This window comes from Apteryx rowi, unplaced genomic scaffold (assembly GCF_003343035.1).
Source record: "Apteryx rowi isolate R43461 unplaced genomic scaffold, aptRow1 scaffold_291, whole genome shotgun sequence".
In the NCBI taxonomy this organism is placed as follows: domain Eukaryota; kingdom Metazoa; phylum Chordata; class Aves; order Apterygiformes; family Apterygidae; genus Apteryx; species Apteryx rowi.
The window spans coordinates 764678-778131 of NW_020449319.1; the positions used below are offsets into that span (position 1 = coordinate 764678).

At 37.5% G+C, this 13454-nt stretch overlaps 1 protein-coding gene across 1 annotated transcript in view; it reads left to right on the forward strand.

Moving 5' to 3' along the window:
• The window catches only part of DLG2 (discs large MAGUK scaffold protein 2), a 646550-nt gene that overhangs the window by 313957 nt on the left and 319139 nt on the right, over window positions 1-13454 (forward strand). The window contains exon 6 of the mRNA XM_026069322.1: window positions 2153-2322. Within this exon, the coding sequence (XP_025925107.1) occupies window positions 2153-2322 (170 nt within the window). The remainder of the gene's footprint in view (window positions 1-2152; window positions 2323-13454) is intronic.

Here is a 13454-nt window from a genome sequence, read left to right on the forward strand (position 1 = left end):
GCAGGACCTGAGTGAGGTTGCCTTGAGGGTTCGACATTCCAGTGTTGTGCTGGTCCCAGGAGAAGTCCATGTCCATGCCCGAGCTCTTGGGCCCGATGCAGCTGCGCAACCTCCACGCTCAATTGCTGTGCTTCTACTAGCTGCTTTACGGAGTCGCATGGGGGCTAATGCTTCTCGACAGGGCAATTAGCTCTTCAGGGATGTTTGCCACTGTGTTAGACTGCTTTGGGCTTCTCTGCAGTGCACCATACTGCAGAACAGACCAAACAGTGATCGTTACCAGTTGACACCTGCTATATTTCTAATAAGTGGCTAAGTATTGTGGCCCTCTTGGTTTTTTTACTACTTGATTGAGGCAATTATCAGCTTTCAAGGATGCTTGCACAGTTTCTTGAAATTTGTAAGCTTAAGAGCAGGTAAGCAGATCCAGAACAAACTGGTAAGAAGTCTTTAAAGGATAGTACTTTTCTTTAATTATTTGGTTTAGTGACATATTTTGCTATTATTATTTTAGGTTTATGTTGCTGCAGCATTTATAGGTGACTAAGAGAGTAGAGCTGGAGCGTGGTAGGAACTGTGCTGTGAAGATTTAAATAGAAGGGAAAGGTATCCCAAGCTCACTGCCACAAGCTTCTGTCTTTAAATAATAATAACTATGCAAAAAACCCACAAAATTATACATTTGGAAAATTAATATTTCTGGCTGAAGGAAAGCAGCAAATCCCATCATTGAATGAAAACTGGAAACTTTGCAATACATCACTTTTTATCAGAAAGGAAGTTTCAATTTTATTTCCTTTCCAAGTTGAACCAATTGTCAGCTGAAAGCTACTATAAACACTTCCCTCTATAAATGTTCTTTCAAAAGGCTGATAAAACAATATGTCTTTGGTTTCAAATAGTTTCTTTCTTTCTTTTTTTCTTAATAAAAACAACAGCATAAGAACATAACAAAAATCCATTCTAAGTTCTCAGACTTCATTCTCGCTTTGTGTGCTAGGACTCCTGAGCAATATACTGTTCAAGTCTTCTTTTGCTGCAATGGGTTACATATCATAGCTGATCTTTGTGTATAGAAGTATACAGGAAGTGGGAATATTTTTAGCATCCCTTATTTTCTTCGCTGATTGTCCTTTTAGACATACAGAATAACACATTCATTTATCTATGCCTTTTTCTTCAGTACCTAAAATACTTAGAAGCATCTCATAGCAAATTTACATAGCATAAGAACAGTATAGTTTCAGTTCATCTAGTTCTTTGGAACTTGCACTTCTCTACTTACCAAGCATTGGCAAAGATAGGATGGTTCAGCAGTTAAGTCATTAGCCCACTACTTTGGAAATTGGTTTTAGTGCTCTTAGGCTACAAATTTCCTTTTCAACTTGGACAAATCTGCAAGATAGGGAGAATACTACTCTAACCAGGACGTTTTGAGGGTGAAGAAATTAGTTTTTCCTAAGATAATATAGTAGATACCTTTAATAAGAGTATGAGGGAATTTCACTAGTAGTTTAACAAAAAATAAATGATATTACCGCACAGCAGGTCTCAGAACCTACAGTCAGTGATGAAAATATAAACAATTATATTTACTCAAATTATTTAGCATGTAATGTTCCTTTCAAATTATCTGCTTTCTGTAGGACAGCATTTTTACTTTGATGGTTGAAATTGGTTGGCTCTGCTGAAAAAGTATGAGATTTAAGGAGGTATTTGGATGATTACTGGTCTATCTCTATTAAATTAAATCAACTGATTTCCTTAAGAGCAAGCATAGCAGTAATAGCACGAAGCATGAATGTTGTAACTTGATTATATTGTTGAGTCTTTCAATAAAGTCTCTGTAAAGAGGAGAAGCTGTTCATTACTCATTTCTATCACTCTAGTGGATGCAGCCCCAATTTATGGAGGAGGACAATGGGTGTAGGTGATTAGCTAGACTTTAGATCAAATCAGGAGCATCTTTTGGGGGCGTTAAGCATTCCATTTCCCTTATCATCATCAGTGATGAGGCATATTGCTTTGAATCTGTCTGACAAACTTTGCAAAGAAGTGTTTTTTCATTTTACAGCACTACTGATGAAACTCTGTTGAGTCCAAAATAACAGCTGAAGCATTTACTGTCTGTGGTTCTTTGTCTTTCTTGTAGGGTCAACGACTGTATCTTGCGAGTGAATGAGGTTGATGTGTCAGAAGTCTCACACAGCAAAGCTGTGGAGGCCCTGAAAGAGGCTGGCTCCATAGTCCGACTGTATGTTCGCCGAAGGAGACCTATTCTGGAGACCGTGGTAGAGATCAAGTTGTTCAAAGGACCTAAAGGTAAATATGAAAATGAAGACATCCATTTTAAACTTGATGCTTGACCTCTCTTTGTTCATTTGTTAACTGGTTGACCGTCCAATACTGAAATACAGTGAGTTTAGGCTGTTGGAAGTGAATTCATTGGTTGTATGTTTTTTTACTTATAAATTAAAATTATTCCTTATAAAGGAATTAGGGAGTTGTGGTTTGTTTCATTTGATGTTCACTGTAGAGATGGCTCATTGCCTCCAAAGCAAATGCAAGATCCAGAAATATTATGCCCTACTTTGGCAGACAGAAATTCTTCCTCTAAAGTTTCTCTATCAGGACCACGACTTTCATTTAAGATGCTCTTGGACACAGTGTTTCTGAATTCTCCTTTTGTTTCAAAAGGATTTATGATTATCCTGCTTCTCCTTTCTACTTTCATGTCAGCAGTTTCTCCTGCAGTGAAACCATTTGGAACAAAAAGACAAAGAATAAACTGTTGTAGATACATAGAAGAATTTTATTTTTTCCTTCACCAATTCCATGAAAGTCTAGGATGAAGCCTTCACTAGTCTAAATCTGCTTTATTGCTGTTAGCAGAAACTTCTGGTTACAGGAAAAAAAAGGCTTTTTGAAAACTTAAGTATGAATTGTGAAATGTCTCACAAAAAGCTGGAAAAAAAGTTTGTTAAAGTAAAAATTTAGTCCTGGTAAAGTCTCTATATTATTATTATATATATTTTTTTAATTGTATTGCTTTTCCTGACTGAAATTTCCTTCTTGCTACAGTATCTTTCTTTAGCACTAATTTCTAGGTAAATAAAATGGATATTTTCGCTGTACATGAGGACAGAATGAACAGGCAGTAGATTTTTGGCTCCATAGTAATTATTTCATAACCAAGTGTTTAATTAATGACATATACATGAGATGAAGGAATTTGCATGTCTTTAAAAATGTCATGCACATGAGATTATTCTACCTGTTTCATCTACAGTGAATAATCTGTAGTTTTTCCAGAGGTTTCCTTTACATCTCATCTCATGTGATGATTACATTGTACTTCTAGGAAGTTTTTGATACAAATAATGGACTATATTGGTTTATAGTACACTTGAAATTGTTGATATTTTCCATTAGTAGCAATCAAAGCTAGCGCAATGTTTTCAATATTTGTTGCACCGTACGTCTTTTAGCTATATCATGATTGTTTGTGACAGCAATATATCCATCATCCGCTACTCTTGACAAACAGTAAGATACCCTAAGATCTGAAGGTAAGCTCCCAGCAGTCTGGATTCTTGTGGTCAATTATAATGCTGAGTTGACTTTCAAATGGAAAAGCATCTATGATGAGACTTTGTATGTGCTTGAAATCAGAACAGTGGTGAAGGCGGCAGTGTTTTAAAAGCTTTGGAATTAAGCAAATGTGTGATAGGACAGTCGTTTTGAGTAACCTAAGGCTAAAGAAACTAAAATTAACATATCCTTTCAGGTTATGATGAAGCAATAAAAAAGAATTCAGTGTGACCAAATCAATTGCTGCATTATGGAAATGGACATGAGAGGCAATCATTTATTAATAAATTTTTTGCAAGATGTTTGTTTTGATTATATGCCTGGAACTATATTATTTATTTATTTGTCTATTATTATAAAATAGAGTGGATACCAAAAAAGGGTCTTTTATGACCAGTTAGAGAATCATTAGTGCTACAAACATCAGTTTGGACTCACATTTTTATGAACATGAAGTTTATTTCAGTTATATGCTATAAATATTTCATCTGAGGTATTCAGGATGAAGTTTTTTACAAGCTAAGAGTCAATAAAGGATACGGATTTTTTTTTTTTAATGGATATTAGTTTTTCCAGCTAGTGACCATTATTATATAAGACATAGGTTAATTTTGCAGATCTATTTTGAACAGAAGTTAAGCAGTGATGGTTTGGACATATGGCAAAGGTGAGGCCATGGCAGTGTGCTGCCAAGTGATCTGAAATGGCTGAGCTTTTCTGAATGGAGGTCCCAGTGTGATTGCTCCTGTTCCTTTACAAAAAACTGTCCCAACATTATGTGTGATAAAAGACCATATAACTTTTCCATTTGACCTTAGGAAAAGAGATAAATGAAGACACAAGTGAGTAATAAGAAATCAAGGTTTCTAACAGAACTGCAGCTGTGTAGACATTTAAATTGGTTTGCCATGCCTGATAGATAATATTGGCTGATGTCTATGTTCTGTTGAAGGTAGTTGCTAACTCTGGTCATTGCAGGATCTTTCTCTCTTTCATGTGCTAGGGAGGTTGTCTCTTGTACTCCTCTTGTATGTCTCTTCAATCAGGCACACAGTTTTAGTGACTTGCTGTTTGGATTTCCATAGCACTTAGTAAACAGTAGGTTTTTTATTTCAACATTCTGCAGGTCTTAGCAGCCAGTCTCTTTGCAGTAGCTGAGGGCTGTAACAGGGGAAGGATGTGCAATGAAGCTTTTCTATTGAAAATCAGTGGGATTTAGACACTACTGAAAATCCTGTCCTTGAGTAATACGTTTTTCTTCCTCTGTGTTGAAACATAGCAAGACTAACCGTAATGAGAATGGATTGTGTACACCACAGTACTTTTTCCTGGGGAGCAAACATGCACACACTCAAAAAAAAAAACAAAAAAAACAAAAAAAACCCAGACAACAATTTAGTTGATGGTATTTGGCTTTGTAACATAACTTGTGAATTAGCTTTCTATAAGACCTTGCAATGAACTGTTTATAATGCATGAGGAATGAATTATGAACTTCAGCAACAGTGTCCCCTGTGCCCCATCTGTTCAGAGATTATGGTGCTCAAGCCTGTTTGATTGCATTTGACTGAAGGATTTCCAAAGAAAGGAGTTCCATTGTTCTCTGGGATTTTCAGGGATCCATGATGCCCTATCACACTGTAAATTTACCTTTTATTAAAAACAAAAAGTACTGAACAGCGTGCTTTGATGTGAGATTAGTTACAGAAGTTAAACTTGATTTTAAAGAATTGGCAAGCAAAATAGAATTCTGCCTTTGTTAAGCTGACCACCAGAAGCTTTGTTACACACAGAGATTCTGTAATATTGTACCTAACAATACCTAATGGATAGCTTAAGCTCCAATGTCGTAAACCAGAAGAAAAAAAATAAATGCAGAAAATACTGATTTCAGTAACTATAGCAGTGTTGGATCACAAAATAGACTTCTGACCTCAATTCTATAGCGAATGTGACATCTTCAAAGAAACACAGCTGCAGAAATGAAGTTTTGGGGTATATGAAGCAGAACAGCTGAGTACCAGGAAGCTTGAGCAGAGAAATGGCAGAATTAAAAACACCAAAAAAGGAACAATATAAAGGATAGCTGATTCTGCCATCTGGAAATTCTGGTGGCTTGAGTATAAAATCAAATACAAATAGGATTAGTTTCCCTTACTCTTTATGACTATTCAAGAGTAACTATCCTTACAGTGTTCAAACTGTATTGGTATCTGGAAGCGATAGATACAGCTGCCCTTCATTCACTGTATTTTAGATGGAAAGGCTCTGAAAAGATTAGCAGCTAGAACGCTTTTCTGTTGTGTATAGGCTTGTCTTTTCCTCATTGTTGGTGAATTCAACCAATGATAAATTTTGATCAGATTCATCCCACCCAATTTTGGGCACCTAACAAAAGTTATTTGGGGGCACTTATTTCTCTACTCTTTCCTGCTCTCATAATTAGGGCCATTTTTTGACTTTTCATTTAACCCATTTGGGGTGCTACTATGTTTTGGGGCTCTAAATTAGAAATTAACACATCTTTTGAGTACTATTCAGCCCACATATGTCTCTCTTTCTGGAGGGCCTAGCCTCCTTATCTCAATTTTCTTCTGTAATCAGCGAAGACTAAGCTTCTAAATTGGTCAAGAAAATACTCAAAATAAGGTATGATCAGTACAAATGGCATAATAGCTATTTATTTTTTCTAAGGATGTATACTCAACATGTAAATGTTAGATGAAGTCAACAGGCATAACCAATTCCAGAGGTTCCTTGTCATCGTTTGCTGGGCTGGTATGAAGGGACCGTGCAGCATGTGTGAGATTTCCTTTGCACATAACTATTTGCCTGATTCTTGATGATGCCAAATAAAGTCTCTGGGTAATCATGAAGTTTTCTTACTATACTAAGAAAACCCTTTGATTAGCGGTGGAAATATCTTGCAAAGATGCAGAGGTTTTCACCATCAATATAGGGTATGGTTTCACTGTAGAATAACCTTGAATTGTTACTCAAATGTTCTCGACTCCATTACCGTCTACAAAAAATTAAGTTTCATAGAGGTTGACTTGCATTTTAGTTTGGATTGGTGGCCTTAGTGGGAAAATGTGTTCTATTGTTGATCATCCCAGCTTGCACTGGCAACTCAAATATGTCCAAAAAGTGCAGGGGAATTTTTGAAATGTCTGATAAAACTGACTCTGCTAAAAATGTGTAAGGACAGCAGAATAGGTTTTTTTAATTCTTACAAGTTCCCAGCGAGAAAATAAGAAATCTTATCATTTTTGTCTACTAAAGCAAAGCCAAAGGTTAGCTTTTTATCTCGGGTAATAGCTGATACAGCATTTAAAATGAAACTGGCAGCTTTTTGTAAATGAAGAAACCCAATTATTTCTTTCACAATTTCAGAAAACACTGAGAGCTTTCAAATCTTGCTGTTTCATAAATGATTGTGAATACTTGCTTCAGACTGATGAAGATATATAGTTTTTTATTAATATAGCTATTTCTTCTACTACTTCACTGGCATATGCAGTACCTAATTTTCTTGGTATTGGATACTAAATACTGCTTTGCAAACCTTAGCATCTGGGGAGATGGGACTTGCAATGCAAGTTATATAGATCTTCATAGATTTTTTAAATTAGTTTATGATGGCTGATACCCCAGAAGGCTGTGCTGCCATTCAGAGAGACCTGAACAGGCTGGAGAGGTGRGCGTAGAGGAACCTCATGAAGTTCAACAAAGGCAAGTGCAGGGTCCTGCACCTAGGGAGGAATAACCCCAGTCACCAGTACAGGTTGGGGGTTGACCTGCTGGAAAGCAGCTCTGCCGAGAAGGACCTGGGAGTGCTGGTGGACACCAAGTTAAGCATGAGGCAGCAATGTGCCCTTGTGGCCAAGAAGACCAATGGTCTCCTGGGGTGCATCAGGAAGAGTGTTGCCAGCAGGTTGAGGGAGGTGATTCTCCCCCTCTCCTCAGCCCTGGTGAGGCCACATCTGGAGTACTGCGTCCAGTTCTGGGCTCCCCAGGACAAGAGGGATGTGGCACTACTGGAGCAAGTCCAGCGAAGGGCCACAAAGATGATGAGGGGACTGGAGCATCTCTCTTATGAGGAAAGGCTGAGAGAGCTGGGCCTGTTTAGCCTGGAGAAGAGAAGGCTGAGAGGAGATCTTATCAATGTGTACAAGTATCTGAAGGGAGGGTGTCGAGAGGATGGGACCAGACTCTTTTCAGTGGTGCCGAGCGACAGGGCGCGAGGCAACGGGCACAAACTGAAACACAGACAGTTCCATCTGAACATGAGGAAAAACTTCTTCCCTGTGAGGGTGACAGAGCACTGGAACAGGTTGCCCAGAGAGGTGGTGGAGTCTCCTTCTCTGGAGATATTCAAAACCCGCCTGGACGTGATCCTGTGCAAGGTGCTCTAGGTGACTGTGCTTGAGCAGGGGGGTTGGACTAGATGATCTCCAGAGGTCCCTTCCAACCTCAACCATTCTGTGATTCTGTGTGTGAAACTTTCAAAACATTTTTAATTCATGCTAAAATAAGAAGTTTTGATAGTTCCGAAGTGCTTTGAGCAAATCGGGTTTTTCACAGTTTGAATTAACTTAAACTTTCTAGTCTTTTAAGATGAATTTCAGTCTTATGATTGCTTAACTGTGAATTTCCTTCTATTTTTCAATGTTCTCATCTTCTTGTGCTGTGAGTTTTTTCATGAATCCTGATCTAAAGCAGAGCAAAATGGAGCAATTTAAGAAAACTGTAGAAAAATGAGGAAGCAGGCAAACATTTCTGAATGTAGATTTAACAGATTACTTAGGTTCTCAACTCCAATTAAAGTTCTTCACTTCATATTAGCGTAATTCATTATCACTTACTAAAGGCAATGAAAAGAAAAATACCACAATTGAAACTAAAATACCATTTTTTTGTGAAATGTCTTTGCTTGAGGGGACTCACATTTCATCCTATCAGCAGCAAGTGCTCTGTCAAGCCCTAATACATAATTTTCCAATTTTAAGATAGTGATTCAGAATCATCATTTATAAGTTAACATCACTAAAAGACATGCCTTCCCTGCAGGCTAGGATTGTCTAATGTAAGAAGATGTGACTATCTGCATAGTTTATCACATGAAAGTGATATACTCTTGAAACTCATAAAATTAGAAAGCTCTGTGATAGTGCTATAAGAGCATTTGCTGTTTTTTAAAAATATTTTGATGTATTACTGCTGCTAATGCCTAGTGGAGAAAAAATGGTAGGCTATGTCCGCACCTTCATATTCCGCAAACTCAGGATCTTGTTTTCTAGTTTAAGTGATGATATCTGCATACTGCTGCTATTCTCATCATATTCTGTTTTATGGCACAAATAAAATGTTAAACCTATTATCTGCCTTTGGTCACTACAGACTTGCAATGTCATCAGTGTAAATTACCACACGTGAAAGAGTTCTTAAAAACCATTCGGTGTGGAGTGGCTCTTTCCATTATATGAAGAAAAGTAGCACTTATTTATTATAATTTCACCAGACATGAGTTTTTATTATTAGACTGGCACTCTAGAGCTAATATTTCAGCCTTTGGCTAGCTTCTGTTTGTTTACGGTGGAGAAACCTGTCATGTTGTTGGTTAAAATTGCAGTTAAGTGGCTTGGAGAAAAGAGGCATGTTTGAGAGTTGAGGTTTTTCAAGAGACCATCCCATTTTGTTGTTACTTTGTGTTACCTGGCTAAGAAGCATGCTGCTGTTTTTTCACTGTTAAAGCTTAAATATGTTTTTTCTAGTTCTTTAACAGGTGCCTCATGTAACTTCAAAATAGATATGCTGCTCTGCATTGTGATAGTCTCAGATATCTTGTGATATTCTGTGTAGACTATTGGGAAGTGCATATGATCTTTGTGACTGAGACATAGCGTTTTCTATGTTCTAAGGCTTGATTTGATCTTTCTTAAACGTGTTCCTGTTATCAACTTTGTGATTCGATGGCCTTATATTAGAAGATGGTGGTGAGTGTTGTCATGTCAGGCCAGATTCAGACAGGTTTGGAGCTAAGTAGCCAATGGATGGTGTAATGCCTTTCCACATCACCAACAATAAAGTTGGATCATAGCTTCAAAAGCCATCCCTCTGGTTGGCTGTCTCATTATTTAAAAAGCTAGATCTATCCTGTGAGCAGCAGGATATCAGTTGTTAGAAATTTTACGTTTTGGTGATGATTTTTACTTTCCTTTTTTGTGTTTTCCTGTCATTTTCCATTTGCACTAAAGGAATAAACAAAATAACTTGGAGGACTGTGCAGCAATATATATATATATGATAATTTGTATTACATATTTGTAAAATACACATCACATATACATATACACACATATATACATATATGTGTGTGTGTGTATATATTTGTGTGTGTGTATCCTCTCCCTCAAAACCATTTATTTCTTAATAACTTTCCAAACAGTTTTTAGGATCCTGTGTTAATACGCAAAACGAACATCTAATCTCTTAGCAGATTTTAAGCATCAGTTCCAGAAATCATTCATGAGGAGTGAGATTTCTACTGAAATGAACAGTACTTTCTGCAACCCCATCATGATAACTATTTCTGAAGTGGTGCGGTAGCAATTTCAAAGTGCAGTGCTGTATTTTAATAGCCAATTGAGCTGGCTATAAAAATACAGCACTGAGCATTAAGATCATTACTAAATTGCTTCAGCAATACTTACTGATGAGGCAGCTTCAGTAGAATACGATTCATCTTAATGAACTGTGGCTGCAGTTGAGCAAAAGCAGCAGCACAGGGAAAGAAAGATGTGCAGGTAGGCTTGGATGCTAGAACTTACTGTTTTTTTCAATAAAATCAGGAGAAAATCTTCTGTGCTTTTCCTTCTGTATTAGGTAGGAATTTCATATTACTATCCAGTTGCCTAGATAATTTCATCAGCTCTGGCCATAGACTAGCATGTAGAGTGTGCAGCAAAGTGACCTTGTTTTCTTTTTATTCTTTACTTTAAGTTGACAATCCTTTTGTTGAGCTGTCCCATATTACTGTTCTTTGCACCTTAGCAAGTTTAACTGTATAACCTCACAGCGGAAATCTGAGGGGTGGAAGATGTTGTTTTCTCATTTATTAATCTACTTCCTTTATCCATGCAGAGAGAAAGTGCTTTTATCTTCTGTGCTCAGCAGCTGGGTCAGTAATGGATGCATCTCTAGGTCTGGCTTGTACAGTTTCCTTGTGGATGAGAATAGAGCAGACCATTTTAAAAAATCTGTCTTTGATCTATCCTGTACTTGTGGAAATGCTTCAAAGGAAGCTGCTTACTGCAGAGGGTTACCCAGCAAAGTACTGATCTCTGGGGCACTGCTGAAAAGTTCCTTGCACCATCTTTTGCCTTGGGTTTGTCGATTGTGAGCTATGGAAAAATGCAGTGTCCGAGCTTTYGGATGTATTTGATGTCATTGCTGCATGCGTGATTCCTTTTCCTGTCTCTGTCATTTTTAAAAATCCCATGGGCTTGTCTCCAGCATTAAGCTAGCTTTTCGTCTGTGACAAGCATTATGCAAATTCCCAGTTAGTCTTGGCAAACTTCTTTTCCAATTCTAATTTTTTCTCCTTACCAAATATGATGTAATTAGCACAGGTGTTGTAATGTTGTATTTCACAACACGCCTTTGTACTCGTTTTTTTCTTCAGATTATAAATTTCTGGGTCAGGGAATGTTTTCATCACTTCCCTCCCCATTCTATAGTGCCATGTAAGAGTTATAAGGGGAGTTACAAAAGATCCCTTTTATTACGTTTGCCATTGCTGTCTGCATCAGGCCAACATAAGAAAGGGAGGAGATGCAGCAGACAGTGTGGCAGAATGTTAATTATCTCATCATTATATTCAGATATGCAATAAATCAAAAGATGAGGAAGGAGAATGGCGTCATTTGCTAAACTACTGGGCTGGGTGTGGAAAGAAGCCCTTCTGCAGACAGGAGGCCAAGAACATTTCTCAATTTTCTTTCTTTTTTTCTTTTCTTTTTTTTTTTTTTTTAGTGAGGGAGTGAGACTTGTCTATGGAATGACAGTTCTTTTAACCTTTTTTTCACCACCTATAGGTTCTTTTGCTTACATTCCTCAGATAAGTTTTATAGAATGGTTATTCTTGATCTTTCACTGATTTAATAAACAAACAATTATGTAACAGCCATTTGTTGTGAGCCTGATGTGACATCCTGATGCAACATAAGATATCTTAAGGCTTTAGCGTCCTATGTGGAATACATTCACAGACATGACATCTGTCACTTGCAACTGTGTAGTTTGAAAATCCTTATGGTTGCCTCTTTGCAGAGCCTCATTCTTTTTTGAATATAAAGCCAAATGGGCAGATTAAGCATGTGAAATTACAGAGCAGTGATTTCATTCTTTATTGTTTAATTAATTATCTACATAGTAATTTCTGTCTTCCTAATAGTATATTAGATGTCCAGGATCTTTCCTGAGAAATCTGCTCTCTGGAAGACAACACACATCAGCAAAATATTGTAGTGCCATTAAAAGCACCTTTAAAAGGTATATTTAATTAAATTTATATAACTTTGAAAGCTATAACTATTCATTTTTCCTGTGTTCTTGTCTTGTTTTTTGTGGTAACCCTAAGCATAGGCAGACAATCAGAATTTCCAAGCCTTCTGAGGAGGCATTAGAGATTCTGAAAGTGGGGAATGACAAGGCTGGGTGAGGTTTTATAGGTGCAAGTGACAGAGTAAATAAAATATTAGTCTGCAGCCTACTTAAAAAATATATTCTAGATTGTGAATATTATTCTTCTGTTTCTACTAATTGAAAAAAAAGGAAGGAGGTATATTAGAGCCTCTCTGAGCATCTGAAAGGAATAGCTTGCTCAGTCAGAAGCCAGATGACAAAGTGATTAATTGCAAATAGTCATTCATGTGACTGTTCCCCATGCTATATTGAAATCCTTTCTGCAGCTCTGTCATCCTCATTTTGCATTCAGTATTCTGAAGTTTAGGTATAATTGCAGTTAACCTTGCTGAATACAAAAGACTGCAACTTGGGCTCTTTTTAGGTGAGTCTTAGCTAAAAATTGGTAACTAGATCTGAACACTTGGCAGAGAGAAAGAAATTTCTCTATGGTAGTTTAGCTTTAACTTACTGGTTGCTGTTTTAGATCATTTGCCCAACAGCTTTGGAGAACTGCTTTCCCATTATCAGCTTTTTTTTTTTGAAAGTAAGAATGAACTTAGAAATAAATCCACAGACCATCTTTGACTGGGCTCTCTCTAAATATCTCTCACCTATTTGCCTTTTTAGCTTTTTTTTTTTTTTATATTAATATTCCTAGAAAGTTCCTTGCCATTTGCCGTGAAGCAAATGATTTGCACGGATGCGAATACAAGACTCTAATTGAGATGTGCCATCTTAAGACCTGTGACCGGTGAGCCCTGGCTTTGGGGCTCTGCAGGCAGTGCACACAAACTCGGACACTGCCGGTGCCAATCGGTCACAGCCGCACAGGGCAGCTGATCTACGCAGCTGCAGAGGTCTTCAGCGGCGTTCAGAGGTATTCCACACTGCACACCCAGTGAGATCAGACTCGCTGCAGAAGCAAAGTTTAGTCTTACTGTGCCAAAAGCCTGTGATTCTTGGCACACAGACAGCTCTTCCTCTTTACTGGAAGCAAGAAAGCCATGAGAGAGTATCGGTTGTTTTTCTTGCCTTGCAGACACTCATTTAAGATCTTTTCATTCAGAAATCCATCCTCTTGGGACGAGGGCAAGGTGATATCTTTCTCTGAACATGAAGCTTTCAGTGAGCCTGGAAGATAAAATAAATTCTTGTGACCTGTTCTATGCTACGCT